Source organism: Oreochromis aureus, linkage group 19 (assembly GCF_013358895.1).
Source record: "Oreochromis aureus strain Israel breed Guangdong linkage group 19, ZZ_aureus, whole genome shotgun sequence".
NCBI classification, from domain to species: Eukaryota; Metazoa; Chordata; class Actinopteri; order Cichliformes; family Cichlidae; genus Oreochromis; species Oreochromis aureus.
In genome coordinates, this window is record NC_052960.1 from 11,238,503 (window position 1) to 11,265,989 (window position 27,487).

Below are 27,487 nucleotides of genomic sequence, written 5' to 3' on the forward strand. Positions count from 1 at the left end.
TGGTGAAGAATTGGAGTATCATCTGAAAGATCTCAGGCCAGCTACAGACTACCACGTACGGTAAGGCCTCAATCCTTTTAATATTTAACTACTTGTGTGTTGCAGCGTATGGGGGTCCAGGAATCACTGAAATGTTGGATAAAAACATCTTTTAACTGTTTGTTTCGTTTGTCTTTCTGTATCAGGGTGTCGGCAATGTACAATTTGGTTCGAGGCTCGTGTTCAGAAGCCGGCTCGTTTACCACAGAATCCACAGTCCCTGATGTCCCGTCACCGCCAAAACTCACGAATCGTGCCAAGAACAGCCTCACCCTACAGTGGAAGGTACAGCTACAGACATCTTCTGGTCCAGATACTCCTCCATGAAGTATTTTCACTCCCAAGAAACATCAACAGTGATTTGTCATTGTGACACATTTAATGATTTTTTAAATGAAGTATATTAGAACTCGATGCGTTAATAGTTTGAGTGCATCAGCCGTGCAGCACCGACAAGTAGTTGCACAACTCTGTTAGAATGCACCCCCTGTGTCCTCTCTGACTTGTTATTTTAGTATTTTTTTATATCCTTACACACTGTCATTCATAAAGAGTGACATCAGTCACCCAGACAGGATATAAGGCCAATCATAAAAACACAGCCGGTATTCTGTCCGTCTCATTGTCAGAGTCTTTTATCCTTAGCTAATCTCTCGATCTCTCTCTTCTCTCTTGTCTGCTTCCCTCGGTCCATTTCACTGTCACCCGTAGCCCCCGGGTGACAACGGATCCAAAATTACAAACTACCTGCTCGAGTGGGATGAGGTAAGTCTGTCATCTGTCATGCTCTACCCTTACCTCAAAAAAGCACTTACACCTATCACCAGTGTCCCTAAACACATGTCAACATTGGGCTCTTCAGACAAGATGGAATAAAACTGTGAATTATGCTCTCACAATGAATATCTGGCTTTTCTTCCCATCTTCTATTTATACTTCTTTACTTTGTCGTGCTATTTTTTTCTTCACATTTAACATTTTGTTGTAGGTGAGCTTATCAATCCTAATGTCCATTCTTGTCTTTATGTCTTTTCTGTATATGTCTTCTCTGCAGGGAAAGAAGAACAGCGTTTTCAGAGATTGTTACTTTGGGAACCAGAAGCACTATAAGGTCACACGACTCTCCCCCGCCTGTGACTACACATTCAGGTTGGCTGCACACAACGACATGGGCAGAAGGTAAAGTTCTGTTATTGAATGTATATATACATGTTATATACGCACACTTGCATGAATACAGTGTCATGGGAGGCATATTGCATGTTTTTTTTGTTGTTGTTCTTCATTGTATACCACTATGGCAGCAGGCATGCACCGAACTGCTATTCTCCATGTAACATCACTTACGTACAGAAGAATAGCCTTCCTCTTTTCCCATTTCCCTCTATTTCCACTCTTCTCTTGCCTCCCCTTGTCATTATAGCGTGGACCATCTCGCCTGCAGTCATTAGGGTGAAAGGGAGCAGAGAGGTCATAGAGGGGACTGAGAGTGAGGGAGGAGATATTAGCTCTGTGAACGAACTCAAAACAGTTTTAATGCATCCTTCAGCTTGGCAGATTTGAAGCTGGGTTCCATGCTTTTATTCTAACTTGAATATTTTTTTTCCAGCTACAAATCATCCATCCTCCCTATGCACTCCTTTTTTCTCTGCTTCACATCCTCTTCGGAACTCCTGTAACGTCTTCACTCACAACCCCACGCACCTCTGTGATTAATCACCGAAGCACTTCTGTCAGTGTCCTTTTCATTTTCACTGATTTTTCTCCACCTTTCACTTTGAAAAATATTCATGCCTCCATCTCAGCTGAAATTGAAGTCCATGACAATCATTTCTTCAGCGTTTTAAAGGAAAGGTTAAAATGTAAATTTCTTTTTCAACAGTGGCTTCAGTTCAGAGGTGGTGTATATCACCATGGGCACCCTGCCTGCCTTGCCTCTGGCACCACGGCTTGTCAGGGCAGGGGTGTCCTGGGTGACCCTGGAGTGGGGGCGTCCTGAGGGCAGTCCCAATGTGGAGCAGCTCAAATACACACTTGAGATCCAGGAGGACAACAGCGTGAGTACCGTCCATGTACAAAAACATTTGTAACTTTTATTTTTTAAAAACAAGACTCTAGAACATTTTTTGTCTGTTTGTTAGTTTGTGCCCAAGTTTTATAAATCAGCATCAGGGTATGTTGTACTACAGCAGTCAGTCAACCGAAGACTGAAAAATCTCAGTTTGAAAGTTATGGATATACACATGAAAATAACAAATGAAAAAGGAATATTGGAGCTTATATTCATAATCTTGTGAAAAAGATTTAGGGTAAGTGCCACTGATGCACAGCCGTAAATCCAAATATGCAAAACAGACATAAACTCTGAGCATGTACAGTACTGTGCAAAAGTTTTAGGCAAGTGAGGAAGAAATGCTGTAAACCAAGAATACTTTCAAAAATGGAAGTGTTAATCATATATTTTCATCAATCAACAAAATGCAGTGAATGAACAAAAGAGAAATCTAAATCCAGTCAATATTTGGTGTGACCACCCTTTGCCTTCAAAACAGCATCATTTCTTTTAGGTACACTTCCATACAGTTTTTGAAGGAACTCGGCTGGTAGGTTGTTCCAAACATCTTGGAGAACTAACCACAGATCATCTGTGGATGTAGGCTTCCTCACATCCTTCTGTCTCTTCATGTAATCCCAGACACACTCGATGATATTGAGATCAGGGCTCTGTTGGGCCATACCATCATTTCCAGTGCTTCTTGTTCTTCTTTACGCTGAAGATAGTTCTTAATGACTTTGCCTGTATGTTTGGGGTTGTTGTCCTGCTGCAGAATACATTTGGGGCCAATAAGCAATCATTTATATTTCTGAAAGCATTGGTTGTTTTTCCACACCTGCCTAAAACCTTTGCACAGTACTGTACATATAAAAGAAACTGCACTATATGTTCCCACAGGCTGTCTGCTCTCTTTCTACTGTATCCATATATATCTATATACAATAAAATGTAAGCTAAAAGTCAGCATTTATTGCATCCATATGCTCAATAATTTATGCTGATCCTAATGCACCCTGAGAGAATCAAACACTGTACCTCCCACAGGGAACAGACTTTCATCCAAAGTACACTGGAGAAAACTTGAGCTGTACTGTACAAGGCCTGAAGAGGAGTACACAGTATAAATTCAGGGTAAGCATTTGTGTTTTTGTTTCTGCACTTCAGTGTCCCGCTTATCGAAAATCAGAAGCTTTTTTACTAAGAGAGAATATGCAAAATATGTCATTTTGGCTATAGTGTAACGAGTTGTGAAACACTGCAAATCACTAACCATTTGTTGAGTACACAACATTCAGCTGTGGTTTTTGTGCCTGTTCATAATTTGAGGAAATTGTACAAATCTATCAAAATCCTCTCGCACGTACCTCACCAGGTGAGTTTGTGTTTATTTTGTTTTTTTTTAACCTTGCCTCATGCACATTGTTTGATAAAGCTTTGCATCTTCGAAAACACAAAACACATGAACACACACAAAGAATCAAGTCTTTCTGCTTTCCCTGTGCTATCCATCTGGTGTAGACATAATGTAACAAAGCAAAATTATCTATTGGATGTAGCGACAGAATTAGATAATACAAAAGAGAAGAAGGCAGAGAAGCCAAAACAACAACACGTGAAGGGGCAGAGACTAATGGCTCCTATTTATCACGACAATTGATTTAAGTTTTCAGAAATTCTTTTGTGTGTCTCTGCTTGGCTTGCTGTGGCTCTTTTCTCAGTTTTCCACTCTGTCTATATTCTTTTCGCCTTTTCTTCTTTCCTCTTTTTCCCTTCCCCTTCATTTCATCCTTTATCTATTTTTTGGATTTTTCTCACCAGTATTAGACCGATTTAAGTAAAAAGAGAAAGGAAAGCAGGGAGGATGGGAGCAGTGATGATGTGCAGCAAAGGGCCTTGGGTTGGAATTGAACCCAGGCTAGTACAGTTTGGCCTTGCAGCATGCAGTCGCCTGTTCAATCACTGAGCCTAATGGAGGCCTTTCTATCAACCTGTTCTCGATTTCTGATCCCCCACTACACTCTTTGTCTTTGTACCTTTGTTACGTCCTCTGTGTCTCTAATTGTCCCTTTTGTCCACCTCTCTTCCTGCAGCTCATAGCATCAAACATGGAGGGAAAGAGCAGTCCGAGTGAAGTTTTGGTTTGCACCACCAATCCAGACAAACCGGGCCCTCCATCTGCACCCTGTGTCACCGAGGCAACACCCTATGAATTTACTGTCACATGGGGTAAAGAGGCACACATGCGTGCACATATATCATATCATATACATACACAGACGCATTGAGATGCTTTCATACAGAATTTATTTGGTACAGAGCTTTATCCAAGCTAAAACTATGTGTGAAACCTTCCCTGGACCACAGTCCAAACCAAAAAGTCATACCTTCGTACAGATCAAACTGAATCCTGACACTGTTTGCTGTTAGTGTGTTTCACACTTTCAGAATAATTGCAAAAAATACATAAGACTGCAACAGGTCTATGCTGATAGATTTTTGTTATTGACATTATATGTCCCAGATAAAATAATTTAGCTAACTAAAGTAACTAAAATAATAACTGTTATTTTCTACATGTTGTCTCCTGCGAATGGGAATATTGTTTATGTGCAATAATATTCCAAACTAAAATCAGTTCATCAATTGTTTTGACAGATCCTCCAATGGACAATGGGGGATCAGAAGCTCTTACGTACCTGCTTGAGATCTCAGAGGGATGTTCTGAAGGTACCTGTGTTATATTTATGTGTATCTATTCAAACATACCATGAAAGATTTTCCAGCATCTTAGGGCAGAGATTTTTTCTTCGAGTGCTGTTTGATTTTTCTCAAGCCAGCCTAAAAAACAATAGAAGCCATAATTTAGTCTTTCTTAGCATCAAATTAAGATATTGATGCACACAGCGTTGCTCAGACCTGCCCTACAGGAAACCTAATCTTGTCTAGTTCCTTTCAATCTATAGTATGAACTGAAAAGATTGCTGTTGAGTGTCACAAAAGAAGAGAATATCAAAAGCCTTTGTTCTTTTGTCAATAGAATTGACCTAAAAAGTCATCTGGACTTGTATTTACACTGTGCTCTTAAGATATCAAGACAGGCTTTTTAAAACCTTTTTCTTCTTAAAAAAATGTGCTCATTGAAATGAATGACTCTGCCATATTAGGTTTATTCAAACTTCACTTTTAGGTACATTCAGTCTGTAGAGATAACATAATATATGCATTACACAATCACAGTACACTTCTGCTAGGAAATTTAGACTGTGATGTAAACAAGGCCTATATTTGCACGGCATAGTGCTGCTTCACAGGGAGAGTATTATATTTCACAGGCATACGCAATCCATCAACAACAGAACAGACACAAAGCGTTGTCAGTGGGATTCTGTTTCTGGAAACTGCAGAAATACGTACAAAACAGCAGCTGATTATGTGTGTGCGCTTCAGCTCATGAATATGACAAATTGTGTAATTCTTTGTTATGTGTGTGTGTGTGTGCAGCAAACCAATGGGACATAGCGTACAGTGGTCCAGCAACACAGTGTGTGTGTGAACGACTGAGACCAGGGACCGTTTATCGCCTACGTGTGTGTAGTATCACCACCGGAGGACACAGCCCAGTAAGATTCACATACATGCATGCATACACAAATTTCAGCAATACACACACACACACATAGATATACATATATATATATAGATATACATATATATACATGCATATGTTTCTTTTTTCTTTAAGGCAATGGGGGCAGTTTCTAAGTTCAGTTGTCTGAAGTTTTTGCACATCCAATAATACATTTTAGTCAGTTTTTTTGAGTGTGTTGTAAACTGTCGGTCTGAGGTTACACTAATATGTACAGTTGTATGTCATCTGCATAACAATAATACAAAAATACCAATATTCTATAATCTGAGTAAAAGAAAAAAATTGTCTGTTAGATAGGAGAGGTCCAGGAATAAAGCCCTGAGGAACTCCACAAACTTTTTGTTCATTCAAATCCATAGGTACCAGGGGACATGAAGTATCTGCTCACTATCTAAATATGATGGGAATCAATTTAATTCAGTGCCATGGTGTAGACTGAAAGGCTTTCAAAAGATATTTTGCACTGAAAAATATAGTTGTTGTTGTCAAACAATCTTTTCAATAATCTTTCCTAAAATTATACATGTGCACCAATAATTAAGCCCATCTGTAATTGTCTTTTGTTCCTTTGTTTTTGCTCGTTAAGTGCACTGACTGTGTTCAAGTCCGTACATTAAGCGTCCCGCCAGGGCCCTGCCAGCCGCCAAGGATCGTGGGTAAAGCCAAACACAAGGAGGTGCAGTTAGAATGGGGTGAGTTCAGGCATACACGCACACTGTTTACTTTTATTTACTAGGATATATTTGAATTATTTTCGTATAAGGCAGCTAAATCACCTTCTGGCTGTTTAATATGTTTCCCTGGCCAATTCTAATGTAAGCTAAGTCAACCACGTTTCAGCCTAATTGAGCCCTAATTTAGCTCATTAAATGCCTAACCTAGCCTCATATCTGACTTAACTCTCCTAATGTCAGCCTATTATTGCAGATTAGTACAGTTATCTCTTGGCAGGAAAAGGTCTTCCAGCCTGCCATGCTGAGGAAGTTCTTTCTTTTACCAGTTTAATACAGCTGGTCATGTCTCTAATCAGCTCACATTCAGGCACTGCTGCAGCTGCAATTACTGGCTCGAGCTGAAGGTCAAACATAAAGTATTGGAGGGTTTTCCCCACTGTCACCATTATTTATTACTTTCATCTTTCTGCAAGCACAGAATAGCACCAGGTTTATGGGGAAAAACCCCTAGAAAGTATTAAAAATATATCCTGTATATTAATCTGTAAGCAGTATAAAAAGCTTGTGAAATGACTGAATACATCATTAAGAATTTATGTATAACAAGATATTGTGACATATGTATTGTGTATTTTCATCACAAATCATTTTTAAATTCATGTATTGTCAGTTTCATTGTAAATGTTTCTTCTTATCGCTCTCTCTCTTATTTTATCTTCTTAGACTCCCCTGAGGGAGTTTGTGAGGACCCTGTGTACAGTCTGGAGATGAGTGAGGGAGACGCTAAGCCAACGGATGTGTATCATGGCTCGGAGCTACAGTGCACTGTCGCTAGTTTGCTTCCTGGTGCAACATATAGCTTCAGACTGAGGGCTGCCAATGAGGCTGGGGTGAGAAACTGTCTGGCTTTTCACAGCAAGAGTGTGATCAATAATAAAAATGAAAATAAATAAATGAAAGCGATGAAGATCTGGTAATTCACGAGGCTAGACCATAAAATCCATTAAAGAACAACAGAAAATCGTAGCTGAAACCTTTTGAAGCTTGATCCAGCCACTTCAATAGGTCAGCCTATAAAAGAATGGATGTTTTATAACAGCTAAGCATGAAATATTGAATTAAATAGCGTTTGTTTACTTATGGTTTTGAAATTTGCTCTGCATATTGAGCACACGAACTTGGGAGCTCTTAATCCACATCCAATATTAAGCAACAAGCAGAAAATTCAACTTAAAACCGTAGGTGTAGACACAGACACGGAGTAGTTGGATCAGTGTGCCCTAGAAAATTAACTTACTATTATAAGATCTGATTGTTTTGATTATCCGGTCACCTGAAAGTGAATTAGATGGCGACAAAACCTCAGCACTGTTGCTTATTGAACAAGATGACTGTGTGTATTTTTCACAGCTTTTCAGTTCGGGATTAGAATTTGATTTTCAGCTTTTGTAAACTTTTTACTGTCTAAATGATTCAACTTTCTCATTTATTTTGTGTCGAACGATCTGTGTCTCCCTTAGTACGGACCATACTCTGAGCCTACAGAGGTGACGACTGCAGCGGGTCCTCCTGCCCAGTGTGGCGTTCCCATAATCACACTCACCAGTAACACCTGTGTAACGCTCAACTGGGAGGTGAGGCAAACCAAAAACACAGCTGCATTTATCAAAGGAAATAAACTGTGTTTGGAAGGAACAAAAAACAGACAAGCAAGTACAAAAAGACAGGCCACATTTTTTAACATGGCTAAAGAGCTCTAGCATTCCTTTTACTGTTTTTGCTAAAATTAAAAAAAAAAAGTAGTAAAGTTATCTTTTGGGCCTTTTGGTGTTGCTTGGCAGGCTCGTTCCTTCTTAAGAATATACCAGCTTGTTGATTTGGCCACTCCTAAAGTTTTTTTCCTATCACTCTGAAGGGTATTTTCTTGTTTTTCAGTCTAATAGTCACATTCATCATTTTTTGGTCCATACATTCCACTGAAAATATACCAAATGAAGGTTGCACACTTTTGATTTATATACCTAATTTGTCTTTGGAAAATTAAGGAACAGGCCTCACCTGGCCAGTAACCATGCAACGATGATATAACTATCAGACTATGCATGATGGCTGTAATTCCTAAACAGTTAATGCTGTACTTTTGTTAAAACCTTTTAATTAAGTCTGCACTTTAATCAGATGTTGACCATTTGATTTCAAATCTGCTGTGGTGATTTACCAAGGTTAAATGACAATAAATGTGGGTCCAAATACTTACCTACCTCAATAGACTTAAATCTAGATGGGAAAAAATAATCTTGTTTTTCATTTTGGGTTTGCAAAACAAGCTGAATCCATTAACTTTCAGGTATCTATTAATTAAATTGAGCTGATTTTGTGTTTCTATTGCAGAGCCCTGAGGGTTCGGGTACAGACATCTCTGAATATCGTTTGGAGTGGGCGAGGGAAGATGAACCCATGGAGCTCATCTACTGCGGATCTGCCACGCAGTGTGAACTGTCAGATTTGACACCTGCCACAAATTACTGCTGCAGGCTACAGGTAGTGCACACACTACTAGATATACCTACGGTGGATGAACATAGACAGGCATACAACATTCATTTATGTTGAAGCCATGCATAGTTAAATTGACAATGAGAAAAGAAGAACGTACTAGTGTATGGAACATAAGCGCTTCCAGAAACAAAATTGTGAGCGTGACAAAAATTCAGCCTGGAAACATGAAACCACGATGCTGCGACACAAACACTCAGACTCCAGGGAAAGATTGATGGTCATTGATTCAATTTGTGTTCTGACCCTTAATGTGGTGCATAAATAAGTGCCGTCTTTCTCTTTCTCCTTCTGTTTGTCTAGCTCTCTCTCTTACTCCCTTTCTGTCTTGTACCCTCTGAAGCTATGAATCCAATAACAACATGCTTTATGGCTCACATCTTTATAGGATTATTTATAATGTTAAGAGGACAATCCAAGGTCAACCTACCGTCCTAATAATTGCTTTTCTACATGTACGTGATTTCTCTTTGTCTCTGTGCACTAGAAGTATACGCCTGTGTGTTCTTATCTGTACACCTTCAGAAGATTGCAGGAATGGATCACACCAGAGGCGCTGACTTGGTTGAACTCTCTGTGACTCCATACGTTCTATACCTGAATGAACTTGTACTGGTTCATCTGCTGTAGCAGTGTTTCAAATCTGCACAACCTGACAAGCACTTGTTTTATGAGAATGCTTTGAATGGGGGGACGCCAATGTAAGGATAAGTTAAATCAGTTTCTATGGGTTTTTCTAGCCTCTGCAAAATAAATTTGACAGCTGAGGATAAATCCGAGAAACTACTGAAGTATAACTTTTCTTGCTGGACCCAGAGTTATCTAGATAGTTTAATGCTGAGATAAACTGTCAAGGATTTATATATAAGTACACATTGTAGATTCATTCTCCTTGGTATCTACTCATGAATGCTGCTGGGCTGTTTTTGGAAAGTGGCTACAGTGCATTTTTACAAGAAAACAAACGCTGCTCATCTGCTTGGATGTGCTAAGTACATTTTTTCAAAGTACACTAAATCCATTAATGTTGCTTTTTACATGTAACTATTACAAGGCTCACAAATGGATGGAAGGAAGCAATTTATCTAGATTTTTTATTTTTAGTTCAAGCTTTCCGAATCGACAAGATGTATATAAAATGCGAATTTTGTCCTTCCTTCCTCCTCTCGAAGTCTGTAAGAGGCAATGAAGGAGACTATTACAACGAGCGATTGAAAGGCATTTAATAGTGGATACTTGAGCTGAATATTAATGTGTTTGACAGCACAAGTACAGGATTAATGCTCTTTCGAACTAATTTGAATTCATATCTTTCTGCTAGTTTTCTTGTCTATTCAGTTTTCCGTATCAGTCCCTCCCATTTAACTTTGTCTTGCTCTTTCTCCTGTGCTTATTACTAAATCCCTTCATATTTATCTTCTTCCATTCTTATTGTTAATCATCATCTGTCTGCCTTGATTTTAGTCTTAACTTATCCCTTTCTTTTTATCTCTCTCTCTCCTCACCTCTGTTCTATCACCAGGATCCTCTATCTCAGCACTATCAATCACAGCAGTTTCCTCCCCTCTTCAATCTCTCTCACCCCCTCTGTGTTTCTGTGTCCCACTCAGGCGGTCAATCAGGCTGGTGCTGGTCCATATAGTGAGCAGAGCAGTTTCCAGACCCCAGCTACAAATCCTGACCAGGTATCATCCCTTACCCCCCTGGATCTCCCGACCTCCTCAGAGACGGGCCACTCCCCGTCTACCTGCCTCCACCTGAAGTGGGAGGAGCCAAACTGTAACGGGGCTGAGATTACCTCCTACGTCATCACCCTGGACGACCAAACCATCACTGTGGATTCAGGGACAAGTCACCTTGTCACAGGCCTGCAGCCAGACAGTGAATACAGGTAATGATAGCTAAACCAAAGCATTTATGCTTGTGTGTGGTGCATTACGTGTTAATTACCGTGTGGTTGTGTCCCATTGTTTCATGTGCGGTGCCAGCCGAGAGAAAGAAATAAAATGCTGGTGCAGACATATTTGGCGCTCTAATTTTTCAACTTTTTTGTACCTTCCCTCACATCAGTTCCAATAGTTTCCTACGAATTTGCTAATATTTATAATTTGTTATATTGATCCTATGATTATTTATTATACTGGGGGGATGATTGCTATTTTATCACTGATAAATTCAAAAATCACAGCAGAAAAGTAGCGAGAATAAAGGACAGCTAGATTTGTCGGGAGGTCAACATCAAGTTATGTTGGAGATTACGGCATTGGGTTCAGAGGGGTTTACAGTTACGTCTTAGCCTATGATGTAAATTTCCCACTGAAGCATAAATTGGGTGTAAGAAGCGGGTTCATTAGCTCATTTTACACAATCTAACTGTCCCCTTTGGCCATTTGGAGAATGCAGGTTTTACAGCTTCTGCAGTGGCTTCTTTTCATACAGACAAGCAGGCTACATCTATTTTTTATACACATTCTGTATTTAACTATGGATAACCTGTTTGATGATTACATGAGCTTGGATCTCAAACATGTTGTACTCAAGCAGCAGTAAACAGCCACTTAATCATCTTTATGCCCAGCGTTGTTGTGATCCCGCTTGTCTGTGATTGCTTGTAAGTGTGTTTGTGAGCATGCATATGATTGTGCAGCAAGTTCTTTGAATTCTAATTAAAAATAAAAAAAACAGGGAGAGGTTATCCAAGGTAAGGGGACATGTGCAGAGGCAGGGTGATCTTGCACCATTGTTTTCATTCTGAGGTTGTTTTTGACCCAGTGTCACTGTGCTCTGTTGCATAATGGCTGCCAGTGAGGCAGAGCATATGTGAGCCTGTGCGTGTGTTTGTGTGGATTTGAAAGAATCTGTGGGAGTTTTGTGTGTCCAAATAGCTATAATTCTGGTTGTTATTTACGGCAGGAATTGTACTTCAGATATTCTTTGACTGTGTGGCCTTGTAAAGGACCACAGTAAACATTTGTGTGTGTTTGTGTCTGTGTGTGTGCACACCCACATGTTTGTGCAGTTTTTTTGCAGCTTGGAGGTTAAACACACGATTGTTATTTATTAGTATTTAGACTTCAGTTTTTGAATCTGTTCTAAACTGATGAAAAAGGAAAAATATGTTTGTTTTTTAAAACGAAGAAATTCGTTTTTAGTTCTTTTCCCACCGACAATACATTAAGCTAAATTATAAAACATTAAATATAGTTACATTAAATATTTGTAAATTAAATATCTGTATAGATTTAAGACGACTTGCATTTTCTATCAATGGAGTTGAAAATATTTCCTTAAAATACAAGATTTCAAAATCTTTCCTGCATCTTTGCCCCAAATAAATAGCAAAACCGTATTAAAGTAAAAAAACAAACAAACAAAAAAAACCCCTTAAGCGTATAGTTGTGGTCTAGTCATCAGTGACAGAATACACATTAAGTAAAGCTGCAGTGCAAAGAAGGTGCATTCTGTATTATCAGCAATGTCAACCTTAACTTCAAGTAAAGGAGAGAGTTCAATTTGTCCTCTAAGATAGATGTGTTTTTTTACTTTAGTGATTTTCTTGGAGTCATTGAGGTGAGATTTAAGTAATTTACCAGTCACAGGTTCTTGCACAGGTGAAATGATTTTCTCAAGATTGTTCAATTACTTGTCCCCTAGTTTTTTCTCTTGACAGTGTAAAAAAAAAAAAAAAAATCTCATAAATTTAAAAAAAAAATTAAACTGCATCTGTTCTAAGATGAAAGTTTGTTAAGGTACAACATGGAGAGGTTGCCTGTCCATCACAGGGCTAACACATAAACATTCATGTTCACACTTATCATAACTAAATGTAGCCCCACCTATCATCAAAAGCTAAGCTTTATCTTTACATTGTTCACAATCTCTCATAATCTTTTATCCGTATCCTTAATTATCCACTGGATAGATACATGTTGCCCTTTACCTCACAGACACAAACACACAAATGTTTACCTAAGCTCCATGAATTATAATGAAAGGTTGCAGTTACAAAGAATCAGTGGTTAAATGTCAGAAGAAAGATACCAACTAGCTGAGGGCCTCTGATATTGATGCTAATAAGCTGATCAGGCACTGACAGAAAAACCGCGAAGAACAGAGGGGGCTTCCTGGAAGAAAGGCGGCAGGGGAGTTTGAAAAACAGAAATCCATTTCTCCCAATTCTCTTTAATTAGCAGCTGATCTGTGTGTGTCTGTGTGTCCAGTTGAGTCCATATATTTTTGGCATATGAGTTCAAATGCATGTGCTTAAAATGTTGTTTCTCTGTCATTTATAATCTTTATAATTATGTTTTAGGGCACAGGTGTCGAACTCCAGGCCTCGAGGGCCGGTGTCCTGCAGGTTTTAGATGTGTCCTTGATCCATCACAGCTGATTTAAATGGCTAAATTACCTCCTGAACATGTCTTGAAGTTCTCCAGAGGCCTGGTAATGAACTAATCATTTGATTCAGGTGTGCTGACCCAGGGTGAGATCTAAAACCTGCAGGACACCGGCCCTCGAGGCCTGGAGTTCGACACCCCTGTTTTAGGGAATACATTGTAGTATGTAAGTTCTCTCCTTACCAAAAATCTTCTAAAACACCCTGTAGCAGTGATAGCAGTTACCTAACTTGGTACACATTTAGGAAAACCGTAGGCCAGGAAATCTGACTAATTTAAGGCTTATCATGCAGAGTACGTAGGAGAATGGTAACAGGCAAACACAAACATCCAAGGTCAAAATTAATATACCACATTAGTGTCCAGCATTGGACCGATAGGTCTGAGAGCATTCAAGGTTGCATGGTACAGCACTTTCACGGTCGTGTACTTTGGCTTGTGATCTTAAATCAGTGCACACATGTTCAATTAAAATTTAATGCTGGCTTGTTTGTCTCATTTCTAGAGACATTTCCACAAATATCCACTCAATATAAATCTAAGATAATAAATAATAAAAAACTAATAAACATTTTTGCAGTGTAATATTCAACAAATGAATTCTAATCTCTCTCTCGCCCTCTCCCATTATTTTTAGTGTGCAGATCCAGGCAGTGAATGCCATTGGCTCCAGTCCCAAGAGTTTACCACTGATCGTGAGGACACGCCCCCTCCCGCCACCGCCGCCCCCACTCGAATGCTCAGCGGCTGGCCCTCAAAGCCTGAAGCTCAAGTGGGGCGAAAATACCAGCCACACACGTGCTCTGCTTGCTGATGACATGGTCTACACACTACAGATGGAGGACAAGAACCACAGGTGGAGTATACACGGACCAGTTTATACTGCTCCATCATCATTGTTTACTTCAGGAAATAGGCTGAGTCCAGCTTATTTAAACAACACATTAAAATCTTGGACCCAAAGCTTATGTTTACCCATTTATAAACAAAAAGTGGAACACCGAATTAACCTACTAATCCTGTCTCTATGACAGCAATAGACAGAATGATAATCTGCGTTTATCTATGAAACTTCATGTGTAACGAGGGATTGAAACTGTGATGTTGCCCTCAGAGGACTTCTCACCCTATAACTAGTCAATTGATCAAATTAGAACCCAGGTTAAAAATATGCACATCATTGAGAAGAACACACAAATACTAGGAGGACAAAACCAGAGCAGCTGAGGGGAGCTGAGGGAGTGTGTGCATTTAACATTAAAGGTACTTGTGGGGATCTGTGCCTTTTTCTGTGTGTGCAGTAACTAGATGTACCTGGGAGTAGTCATGTTGAGTGGAGCTGGACACAGCAGGGATGCAGCCTCCAACAATCAAGCCTTCATTTAATTGACTGGTCAGACAGGAGTGATAAAAAGAGAAATGGAAAGAGAGTGTTAGCAGACTGAGGAGGAGAGGATGGAAAATAACCATGGACAGGGAGTCAAATACACATCTGGGGGCAAAAAAAAATTCAGGAGGGAATTTTTGCAAGTAGCTAGAGCTAAGAGTATCTGTGATGCATCGCACCAGCCCGTCTGCCCAACTGTCAGTTTGTTTCACTCCCTCCTTTATCCTTCTGGTTGGCCCTTATCAGTGTTTGAATTAAGGTTTGGCTGTATCAAGCTGGCACCTTGACACCCTTGGAATGGGTACCATAACTGACAGATGGGTCCCTAACTGGCAGGCTGTGGTCCGTTAGCCTCTGTGACACACATACACATAAACAAACATAGAGGTATGCGCTCGCTCTCTGCCAGCCAAATGCAAACAGCTTTCACAGTTTTGTTTACCCTTTTCTAACTGCCACAGTAATGTTTGTGCATATTTATGTACATTTTTCTTTCTTTGTAATCATGCTTGGATGCAGTTAGGTATATTATACATGTGTCTGTATGCACCCGATGAAGTTATAGAAGTTGGAGTATTAAACATAGCAACTAAACTAAAGGTTAATTTGTCTTTTTTTCCAAGTCTTTATGCAGTAGACTTAGGGATGAGGAGTGGCTCATTTAAATGTTAATATGCAAAGAGCTCTCCAAGGCCATTAGGAAGAGAAAAGGTTGTACATGAATACGTCTGAATTACAGTTAGGTGCATAAGCATAGACTTTTTTGTAATTTAGCATCTTTCCACTGCAATCAAAGATCAAAATAAAGTGCAGACCTTCAGCTCTAATTCAGCTGTTTTAACAAAAGTATTGCACAATCTGTTTAAGATGTTTAAGGTAAAGTCAGTTGTTTTAGTGCATAACTGGCTCTCCCAGCAAACTGATGCATTTGGGAAGGAAAGCGAACGCAAGCAGCATGACAATAAAGTGTCTTCCTCTTCACATATACAGCTGCTACATATTTGAGAGGTGTGCCGGGGAAAAAAAATAAATACAAGCAGAGCTACAGTTTTCAAACAACATAAAAGCAAAGACCAGGCTTTTGGAAAAACGTGCTTTGGACGTGTATGAAAGATTTAATTGTTTGGCCACTGTAAGAGAAGAAATGTCTGTATTTCTTGCCTCTGCTTTGCATTCATCACTTGCAGCTACTGGCATTTATATTTAAAAAAGTGTTAAAAAAAAGGTGGTATAAGGGGTTAGTGGTGCATCACAGTTTCTTGTACACTGTGCATTTGTGTGCAAAGGCGTATAAAATTAAGAATGGACGTAGAAGATTTACAGGGCACTCCTCCTACGCTGCTCCGCTTTCCTCTTTGCTTTCTCATCGCGCTCTGTTAAAATGAATTAGAATAGTTTTTATTTTTTAGTATGAATGAGTTAGCCATGGCAACTAGAAGCTTCACTGCTGACATAATAAGCGAGATTGGAAGGGCACATTGAAAGCAGGGAACTAATGAAATCTTGAAGTATTTAGCTTTGTAAACAAACATATTGAATAGCCAGCTGTAATCTGTGCAAATATAATTTCTGATATTACACTTATGTTTTTGACCTTGACTCCTCCCCTCCTCTGTATCTTGCTGTCCTCTGATCTAATTCATGTTTATTAATCGGGGTTTATTGTTAGACAGGTGACTGCGAATGTGGAGATTCTGTGAGTTAATGTATGCTTCCTTTCATGAATTATTTCCCCCGCATTGTCATTTTTTACCCTTCCTTTATTTTTCAGAAAACCCAAGCATTTCTCTATTTTATGATGATAAAGAAAGTGTTTTTCCCATTATTTATTTTTCATCCTTGTACCTTCCCGTCCTCCTTTCCCTTGCTTGCTCAGGCTAATTTTTCTTTTTCTTATCTCCCTGTTTGCAGACTTGTTGCTCATGCGCTGTCCTCCCTGAGTCAGGGCTTTTTTATTTTCACTTGTTTCCTGTACCCTATTCATTTCTCCCTCTTCTCATCCATGTTACCCACTGACATGCCTTGTGTCAAAACTGAGAGTTGCAAGAATGCCATGACAACACGGGGCAGTGTAGTTCAAGGGCTTTATTCTTCTTACACGACGACGCCTGCAGTAGAACAATAACAGATTGTTTCATTACATTCTGACCCCTCTCATCCTGCCCTCTGCTGTGCCATGTTGTAGTTAATTGGTCAGCTTTTTGGCTCAGCACCAAGGCAATTCATCTCATTAACTATGTCCTAGTGATTTTTTTTTTGTGCAAGGGTATTTATTGTTTGTTTGTGCTGTGCTAAATGTTAATTGTTTTGATATCTTACCATTTATGTCTGGTCGACTGCAAAGAGGTCATAGCTCCTGATGATGGAAAAGTTAATGCATTTAGTTGTTTTGGTTTTTTTTAAGGCATGCAGTTGATCGCTGAGCGTGTTAACTGTATGGCCCACCAGTAAGGCCAAGGTTTAATAACATCATATATCAGCCAGAGAAACACATCACTTCTGTAGTGCAGCTACATAAAGAGCTCATCTGGAGTTATAGCTTTCTACTAAACCATGACCTCTCTCCTCTCCTTTTTGTCTCGCACTCTCTTTTCTCTCTTCAACATCATCATCATGTCCTTTAATTATCAATCAGTTTCTCAATCCTTTCCTTCTGCTTTAACTTTTCTCTCCTTTGCATCCTCCTGCGGCTTTACTCTTCTATTACTGCCTCTTCTCTTGTTCATTAACCATTTACCTTTGTCTTTCTTTTCTCATTCCTCTGCTTCATGGCTTCCTTTGCCACCTAGACATTTACCTTATTTTGCTGCAAAGCTGATTGCTGAGATAAATAACCCCTCTTCAGCTCACATTCACTTATCTCCCAGACTCACTCTTTTTCCTGCTTTTATCTCCTCCACTCCATGAATCTGTCCATCTAGCCAGCCAGGAACGCTTTTGGTGCTCATTTTCATCAGATTTGTGACTATAGCCTGCCACTGTTTGTCCTGCGTGTTCATCAATCATCTCTATCTTTTTTTTTTAAAGGTGCTTTCTTTTCTCCTACTGCTCCTCTTCCTTTTCAAGGTCCCCACATTTTATTTCTGAAGTTAATCTTACCTCAGGTTAACATATAATTGTGTTAAAATATTCACATTCACTGCTGAGCTGTTCGTCATTTTTCTTGTGACGCCTGCTGTGCTGAGTTAAACTATATCAAGTCACGAACATGGTCTATATCAGTCCTTATAACTAAGTTAGTGATTAGTGAGTATCTAAGTGTTTGTGCCTTATTTTTCACTCTTCTTGTTTGACCGTGCTCTGCAATAAGATGGCAACATGATCAGGCTGTACCCTGCCTCAGCCCTATTGACAGCTGGGATCGGCTCCAGCCCCCAACGACCTTGAATTAGATGGATAGATGGATGGATGTTTAACCATGTGTTTCTCTATTAACATAACTCTTCCCTTCTTATACGTATTCATAACACCATCACCTTCACTTTCCTTCACCATTTCTCCTTTATCTCTGATGGAGTGATCCTTCAAGCCTAGGCCTGTCAGTGCTCCCTCTCTCACATTGAACCGTCCTTCCTTTCTTTTAGATTTACATCTTATTGTTTATTTCTCCTTCTTCATTATGTTCCCTGTTTAGGTTTGTGACAATCTACCGTGGTCCCAGCCACACCTACAAGGTTCAGCGATTGACCGAGTCCAGCAGCTACAGCTTCAGAATACAGGCCATCAGTGATGCTGGGGAGGGTCCTTTCTCTGACACGCATACTTTCTGCACCACCAAGTCTATACCCCCTGCCCTGAAAGGTAAACTGAAGCAGAGAAAATGTCTTTGTGCACAAACACAATTCACACAAAGAAGTCCTGTCTTTGTCACTAGCTATATACAAACTGCCTTTTCAGATCGTACAGTTGTGCTGTAGGGATATTAGTGGGGAGTTATCAGATATATTTAAACACACCATCTTCCATTTAGGTAAATCTAACTTAAACATCTTCAGGGGTCAGGTCATGTGAAGATGTGCTCACAGTGTAGTCCTGCCAGTCCACCAGTGTCAGCTCAATTTCACATATGATGGCAGAGCAATGCAAACACACCAGTGCACAAGTATCCATGCATACAGTGATGTTTGCCACTTCTACGTGGATGAAATCAAGTTTTACACATGCAATGAATGCATCTGTTTTTGGCTGTTAGTGATGATGTTTACTGTCGCCTGCCTGATTGTTGCTGTAAGAGAGGGGGTGGCTTATTACAGCTACAATAATGGCAGTAAGGGGTAACCTCTCTGGATATGACTACAAAGTATGATGGGTATTACAGCGAGGCTGTAGCTGTGCCGCATAGCATCGACATATCCATAAACCCTCTCGAGGGACCGAATAGCTTCTGTAAAGCTCACAGCAGTGTACGCCATCTAAAAGGGTCAAGCATTCATTTGAAACCATAAAGAGCAGGCGATGTTGAGGTGGATCAACATATAGATACTTGGTTATCAAAGCAGTTAGTAAAATGTGTTTTGTATTTAATGCAGCAGTTTATTGCAGTCAAAATGACGTCGTTGTTGTTAACATTGTAATTTACAGTGTAAAATGACATTAATCCCCAAGGATTTTATTGCATAACAAATGTTACAACTGAAAAACAAAATGAATTTCATGACTCACTTTGTTGTAACTAATGTTCACTATTTACATTCATACATATGTTTCTCGGTTTTCCTATTTTTGATTGATACAAGATTTCAGTTGTTTCGTCTGCTTTGTTTCAGTTCATCCTAAATGAACATTGGCCCTTAGATAAGCCTTACATTTATATGATGTATTTTTTTATAATAATAATAATGTATACTTTATTGAAATTATTTTCTCTGCATTTGACCCATTAAGCACTAGCAGGCGCCTGGGGAGCAGTGTGTAGGGACGGTACCCTGCTCAGGGGTACCTCAGGGTAGCCGTTCAGTGGATTCGAACCCCTGAACTTCCGATCATGGGGTGACCACTCTACCTATGGAGCTATTATTATACATTATAATACCACCAAAGTCATTGCAATGCCATATTGAAGTGTTTTGCTGCACTGTTTCACAGAAGAATAAACCTTCTTGGGTATGCTCTTTTTGTACCCAGTTTTATTATTATTTGCCCTGTCCAACTTTTTTTTTTTGTTTTTTTTTGCTGAATCAAGTTTCGGCTCTGGATAAGTTATCTTGTTAATGTTTTCAGCTAAATATAGCCTTTAAGTGTTTGGCAAATCCCTGAACTGTGTGTTTATTTACACTTTACTGTTTAGAACATTTTTGTCATTTGGTGGTTGTCATAAAATGATAACCACCATTTCTTGACTTCGCAAGAGATGGTGTTCTAATTATACCCTTCATCTGTTTGCAAGCGTCTTTTAACGATATCCTGTCATGTATATGAGATAATGATTTGTTATTATTAATTCCAACAGCTCCCAGAGTGAACCAGCTGGAGGGGAACATGTGTGAGATAACATGGGAAACTATTCCACCAATGAGGGGGGACCCTGTGAGCTATGTGCTCCAGGTGCTGGTGGGACGTGAGCCAGAATACAAACAGGTTTGTAATACACACATGTAAACAGGTCTTAAATGTGTAGACAAGAGAGCTGCCCAGTTCATCTAAACACTAGAAAGCTGTTTGAATGAATTAATTCAAGTTTCTTTTGACATTTGATGGAAGAGTAAAATACCCATGTTTGAACACTTCTCTCATATACATCCCCCCCTGCTGAGAGGTATTAAATACTTTTAATGAAAATTGCAAAACAGAAGTATCTCAGGAAGAGTCTGCTGCACCTGGAAATATAGGATTTGATTGCTCACAGCTGCAGCGGTGGGCAGGCGGGTAGACAAAAAGTTATTTGTCTTCAGGGCCATTTCAACTTCTGTTATAGAATTACAGAATGGTTGGTGGGAAGAACTGCAGACTCTCATAAGTAGATAAAACCTGTGCTGTGTGGATATGTGTTGCTGCTTTATGTTTGCAGACATATGTTATCAGATGCTGCTTTTAACATTTTGTGTTCTTTTTTTTTTGTATTGTTTTTCCTCATTTTTGTTTTTTGTTTTTTTAAATTTCTTTCTGAGAAGACCAGCAAATGCACTCAGAGTTATATTTACCTCTCGTCAGTTTGAGAGCCTAACAGCTAAAGTTCAGTGCACCTTTATCAAAACACTTCTTCTGCTGCAGCACTAAAAATAAAATGGTGTTTTTTGTCTACACACGTGAAAAATGCAACAGGGGTTTCTCACTTGACACAAACACCACTTACCTTTCTACAAGTTCAATTCCAAAGAAACTCTACCCTGTAAAATGCAAAGAAAAACACAAGGCGGTCATTTAAATCTCCTAAACATGTTTTTTAATCACAGTAGAAGATAGGAGACATGAAATTTTTACTATTTCATCAAAAAATATTAGTTAATTTTGAAATTGATGGCAGCAACAGGTGTCAAAAGAATTGGGTGGAGATAACAAAAGAGTGAAAAAAGTAAGTGGTGCTAAAAAGAAACAGCTGAAGGAACATTTTGCAACTAGTTAGGTTTATTGGCAATAACGTCCTCCACACTACAGAGGAGAGGGACCATTCGGCTTGTTATCAGCGCTTAGTTCAAAAGCCTGTATGTCTGATGGTATGGGAGCCCAATAATGCCTAGGGAAACTGGCACTTTGCACATCTGGAAAGACAACATTAATGCTGAAAGGTGTGTATATATAGGTTTTAGAGCAACATATGCTCCCATCCAGGAGACATCTTTTTAAGGGTAGTCATTAAAAAGATGTCTCCTGGACCGCTTCTTGTAGAAGAGTCCGGGTGCTGAATTGGCCTGCCTGCTCACCAGACCTTTCACCAGCTGAAAACATTTGGCACATCACGAGAAACAAAATACACCAAAGAAGACCTTAATGAGGAGTGTTGAGCACCTAGAAACCTATCAAATAAGAATGATAGAAGAACATTCCTCTCCCAAAAATCGTTGGTAAAAGAGGATTTTTTTTTTTTTTTGAGACGTGTTGCTGCCATTAAATTCCAAATTTCTTAAAATTTTCACACTTTAAACATCTAATTTGTTTTGTGTTTTTCTGTGTTCTTTGAATAAAATGTGAGTTTACGTGAGCGTGCATGTCTGTTTGAATGATTTCACTCAGGAGCACATTATGCTTTTTAGTTGGATGAAAATCTGCATCCTTTGTGCTTATCTTATTACTTTGTTAAAATGTCTTTCTTATCCAAGTCAGCTGTAAAACTTTTTTCACCTCTTTCCTCCCGTCAAAGGTTTTCAAGGGAGAGGAGGGTGTGTTTCAAATCTCCGGTCTCCAGAGCAACACAGACTACCGTTTCCGCGTGGGTGCCTGCCGCCGTTGCCAGGATACGTGCCAGGAGCTGTGTGGACCACTGAGCCCTTCCTCTTTGTTCACGCTGCGTCGCCAGGAGGCAGCATCATCAGGAGAGCAGGGTGCCGTGGAAGCAGGCAGAGGAGCGGGCTTGATCTCGAGCGACGAGCGCTTTGCGGCGCTGATTGTGTGTGTGTTTGCGGGCTTCTCCATCCTCATGGCCTTCTTGCTACAGTACTTCTTCATGAAGTGAGGGAATTTTTAATTATAGGATAGAAAGAGAAAGCAAAATCGCAGAAAAAAAAACTTTAAAAAACATCTATGAAAGAACCGAATGAAATCAAAACAAACACTTGAGATGTACATCTAACGCTATCTATGGTTTTTTTTGGGTTATTTTTTGATTCAGGCTTTTCCCACCTTGTTCCTGTTGTCTTTTGCCTTCACTCACTTTGGATTTTTTCCTTCTCTGTCTCAGTTGTCTTCATATCACTGTCCGTCTCATTTGTTAAGGATTTCTGTCGAGGGAAGCCTTGTCTGAGCTGTACCTCATTTGGGAAAGAAAGCTGATAATCAAGCCTTAAAATAGCTGTGAGCAAAACAGTTGCTCTCCAGACTGACTTGCATGTTTTTATTTTGTATCTTTTTAAAACATATTCACTTAGAGAACATATATTTCTTGATGGTCATTGCCTTACTTTTTTGGTTTATTTTTCAGTGTTTAATTTGCATTTTTTTTGCTGTAGTCTTTATTCATTCAGCCATATTCCAATGTAGGCCTTCAAAGCTTTAGTTGTTCTTACTTAACCGGTTTGTTACAACTCTACAGGCTGTCAGACATTTCATGCAATCTGCACCCGTTCTCACATGCAGACTGACAAATACCCAGTGCACAGACAAAGGTGCAGACTTACATGCATAACCATGCACACATATCCAATTACACTCATGCAATGACAATGAGAAAGACATTTCATCCTAAGAAGTAAATCACATATCTGCTTAGCTTTTTACATTCACTCATTCACTCTTTCAGCTACCAAAGTGATGCAATCCATGTATGGTTTAAGATGCTGCTATCCTTTGATTTTATTATATCTACAAAAGAATGGAAAACCAGTAATCTAATATATGAACTCTATATATAGATATGTATATTATAGCAAATACTATGATGCTATAAATTGATGTAATATAAGTGATGGCAATGTAAGGTCTGAAGTACAGTGTAAAAGGGGGAATAGTGGACTCTAGGTGCTCATAGACAGCAGCTCTGAGGTCAGCTCAGCAGCTTGCACATTTAGTTGAAGGAGCCCTTAAACACTTGTCTTGGTTCAGAATATGAGCCCTTGAAGGTATTGGTTTGTGAGGCTTAAACTGGCTTTAGGGAGCCAGGCTGTGATTGTGATCGGCTGCAGCAGACAAGGAAAGGGCTGGGCTGAGCATATTTTGGGCCATTGGTCAGTTCTTCTGTAATCTACCATCTCAAATACCATTGCTCCAGCCTATTTATCTGTAGCTTTACTAGCGATATGTACGTAGCTCCACAGACCCAGAGGTGCTAACAGTCTGCCAGCTAACCGGCCTTCTCAGAGCCGTATGGGTGTTAACTAGGAAAGCCATTAGGAGTTAGCTTGTGCTTTACCCCCCCCACTAAAAATTAGCCAGCCAGAGCAATGCTAAAGCTGTTTCTCCTTCCAGCTAGCCTGTCAATTGATGCATTTGAAGTCTATTCTCCTCTTTTCTCATTTCCCACCCGTGATTATCTGTAATTACCCTTTTTGCTCTGGCCACTTTTCTCTTGCTTTCGATCCATCCCATCTGTCTGCCCATGCACTACTCTCACTTTCCCTCTCTTGTCTCTCTCTCTCTCTCTATTAAAAGGTGCTTTATTGATATGTAATCAGAGCAGTAGCAAGTCTGTGGTCTCTCCTCAGACGGACATGTTCTCTGAGGACTTGAACTAATGTTCACTAACCAAACAAGCCTTTGACAGGGCACAACTCATCAGAACAGGGCATTCTAACACACATAACAGCCCCCTCACCTCCCACCCACCCAAGTCCCCGAAACCCTTTTTAACCCCAACCCGAAGCAACAAAGCCAAGGTACAACCCAATACATGCCCTGATAATCCAAAGAAGTCACCCTGACCTGCGTAAATAATGTGTGACATGTCCACGTTTGTCGGGTGGGGTGCAGGGGGTAAAAGGGATTGGATGGGAGACGGAGGTAATGATTAGCTCTGATTGGCAGCCTGTAACGTACCTCAGGGATAAGGCCTCACAGAGGGGAGATCTAATCTTGTCATCCCTATTGCTGTCATCATTTATCATTTTAGCCTCTTTTCTTCTTTTTTTCTCTCTTCCTTCCCTTTGTTCTCTCATTTTTGATGCTGTATCTTGTGCTCTGTCTGTGCTGTGCCTTGCTCCTGTATGTGTCAGTAAGTAAAGTGGTTTACTAGCTTAAAAAACCTTTGCCAAAGTTGGTGGGAAAGTAAAGGTAGAGTTCTTTTCTAGGTTTTATTTATACTATATATTTGCATACAGTACTTTACATGCCAATTACAGTGCAATCTTCATTTATTTATTGTTAAAAGATTAAGAGACAAGTGTAGTTATATACTAATTTTTTCTTGTAGCATGTTTTTTTCTTTTCTTTTGTTTTAATGGATGTATGTTAGATTGTATGATTAAGGCCAGCATTCCTTATCTCAGTAACCCTTTAAGTATTTTTCTTACAGCTGTTGGGAACCTGTAGCTCATCAGTCCATGAATTGCAGTTATCATTGCCGTTTCAAACATTTAACCAAATTGCCTATGTATTTTTATTTTATTTTATTTTATTTTTTACATTTCCTGTTTTGGCTGTGCACAGGCGAGCAGTTCTTAAAACGCTTAGAGAGACATGTAGCAAGCCAGGACTTATGGTCAATTCAAGTCATCTGTTTTGGGATAAACGTTGCTGCCTTTGGCTTTTGTTCTGATTAGTGTTATAATGAAGCTTCTGGTATCTATTTTTACTGTTTTAATGCCAAATTGCAAACTTTTTATGTCCACTAGTTGTTGCGTTTTGAATCGTCTAAAGGGTTCTGTGATGTTCTTCTGCAACGACACAGCATTACGACTATTATCATTATTCTTTCAAAAGGAACAAAAAAACATTAACTTGATCTGTGATATTTCTTCTTTTCATATTATCTTTTATTGTTTTGTTTTGTAAAGCAAAATGTGCCATTATGAAATGTGTAGCCCCTTTTGGTGGAGTTTTTTTCCGTGTTTTTTTTTTTTTTTTTTTACACAACCGTGATTTCACACTGAAAAGTAAAGAAAGCAAAAACAATCATACGATGGTTTCCGGCAGATGATGAAAATAATAATATTGATTAATCCTTTTTCAGGCTTGTGCTGGTATGGCAGTAGTGAGCGTTTTGTGTCCGTACATTGCTAAGAGATGATATACAGAGATATCTATAGAGCTATAGAAGAAGATGGTAAATTCATTATGACTAACAGAGTTGAAGCACTTTTTATGCCAAGCATTAGGCTTGTTGAGGTAAATATGAGCGATAGGAAACGCAATCCTTTGCTCTATTCCAAACTCTACTGCCAACACTGTCTGTTACTTTTATTGGCATTATTCTGTTATTGGCATCACTGTGACATTGGCATTGCTGGGGCGCAGTTCTGCGCTCTCTGCAGAATGCACCGTACAGCCACAAAGAAAGGAAAGTTTATAGGGAGTATGGTGCCTTTGTCTGATGTGTTCATTTTGTATCTGCCTGTTGCATTGTAATTGACAGGTGACTTGTGAGGTGTCCTTTCCTTAAACTTCTGATGTTATGTTGCCCAACACTACCCCTTTTTAAGCCTTAATTCCCCAGTGGAAGAGCAGAGGTTTGCTTTGTGTATGGTCATTGTCAGGCCAGTTATGCTAGTGTTAAATAGTCCAAGGTTAGCACAGTGTTAACAAAAAGGCATTGTGTTTGTGGGCAGGGTACTCCCTTGGTGTGCATTGTTGGGGTTTTTTTGCATTTTTTTCCCCCAAATACAGGTGATTTTATAGAACCCCACCCTCCCTACTCACCACCCTGCAGGTCCTGTACATTTGGCGGGTATGTCAAGAGTGAGAGACAATGTTTTGCCCAGCAACCCCACGTCTGTGCCTTCTGATCAGTTTTTTTTCTTTCTTTTTTTTTTAAATGTTTTGTACATGTAGAGATTTTGACTGAGAGATTGGCGATTTGACAAACATACAGAGACTCACAGGTATTTAACTATTTTTTAAGTAAGACAAAAACAGAAACATATTTTTACCTCACAATTCAAAAATAAACATTCCAACGTTGTCATGGTCTACGAATTGAGGAAAAAAAGAAATTCATGCATTTCTTCTTGTATTGTAAATGTTAGACAATTTCATATGCATTATATAAAAGAAACTGCCATATCAATTTTAATGTATAGATTTTTGCAAATACTACCCTATGTATGTAAGACGTAACTGTATCGGTAGCGTATATATAATATATTTATGCCCAATAAATGTTTTAATTTTTTTCTGTCTTTAATTGCACCGTTTATTGAATGTGAACATTATGCTTCAACACAACGATGCTCTGCAGTTTGTTGGTTTGTGCTTGTTTTGGATAGGACTTCCCAAACCAGCTGAAAACACCAATATATGGTGGAGAAACAAGTACAAACACACTTCTGACATTCTCTGTGGCAGTATTGATTTTTATCTTTCAGATTTAATAAGAGGGTTATTATTGTCATTTCATTTGCATCACCTTTGTGTACTGTTGTAAACATAGAGGACTGATAATCAATATTTATAATATTAGGGTTTAAATTAGAATTACTCAGCTGGAGAGCTCATCTTAAGAGCACTATAATTCATTTGAAATGTCACCGCAAATCATTAATGTAATAGTTTTTGCCTTTAATTTGTCACTTAGGGTTCAAGGATTTGAGGTGAGTCTGTGAAGCTTCGTCATGTTGAGATTTACTCTCTGGTGGCCTTAATACTGTTTAACCAGAAAGCTGTGACAGACTTTATGCCCTGCTGGCCCTGAGGGCAGCCGGACAGAAACTGCAGCACTGCAAGCTCAATATTCCTCAATCGGAGGCAATCCAAGGGCATCAGAGGAACATTTGTCTTTTTGTCTTAAGAGGTACAAACTGACCATAGATTACATTTATGAAAGAAAAGCAAACATTAATTTTCCTAGTCAAACTACAAAACCTTTTTTTTTAAGTGCACTGTGGTAGCATTTGTTTAACAATACCGTTCTTTAGGTTAATATAGTCAAGTGACTGGAAGTGGTAGGATTTCACTGTTGGGTGTTCCAGTTTTGACATGTTTGATGCA

At 39.3% G+C, this 27,487-nt stretch overlaps 1 protein-coding gene across 2 annotated transcripts in view; it reads left to right on the forward strand.

The window, feature by feature from the left end:
* fndc3ba (fibronectin type III domain containing 3Ba) overlaps positions 1-26,679 on the forward strand; it is an 85,517-nt gene extending 58,838 nt beyond the window's left edge. Inside the window, exons 10-27 of one of the 2 annotated variants that reach the window (XM_031737132.2) lie at positions 1-60; positions 186-324; positions 751-804; positions 1,094-1,218; positions 1,922-2,096; positions 3,140-3,226; positions 4,186-4,321; positions 4,751-4,822; positions 5,597-5,715; positions 6,331-6,436; positions 7,142-7,308; positions 7,939-8,052; positions 8,810-8,959; positions 10,585-10,865; positions 14,009-14,227; positions 18,393-18,559; positions 20,208-20,335; positions 22,056-26,679. In XM_031737132.2, the coding sequence (XP_031592992.1) occupies positions 1-60; positions 186-324; positions 751-804; positions 1,094-1,218; positions 1,922-2,096; positions 3,140-3,226; positions 4,186-4,321; positions 4,751-4,822; positions 5,597-5,715; positions 6,331-6,436; positions 7,142-7,308; positions 7,939-8,052; positions 8,810-8,959; positions 10,585-10,865; positions 14,009-14,227; positions 18,393-18,559; positions 20,208-20,335; positions 22,056-22,367 (2,611 nt within the window). In that variant the 3' untranslated portion in view covers positions 22,368-26,679. The remainder of the gene's footprint in view (positions 61-185; positions 325-750; positions 805-1,093; positions 1,219-1,921; positions 2,097-3,139; positions 3,227-4,185; positions 4,322-4,750; positions 4,823-5,596; positions 5,716-6,330; positions 6,437-7,141; positions 7,309-7,938; positions 8,053-8,809; positions 8,960-10,584; positions 10,866-14,008; positions 14,228-18,392; positions 18,560-20,207; positions 20,336-22,055) is intronic. The other variant, XM_039602946.1, reaches the window with a different exon arrangement.
* The last annotated feature ends 808 nt before the right edge of the window (positions 26,680-27,487 follow it).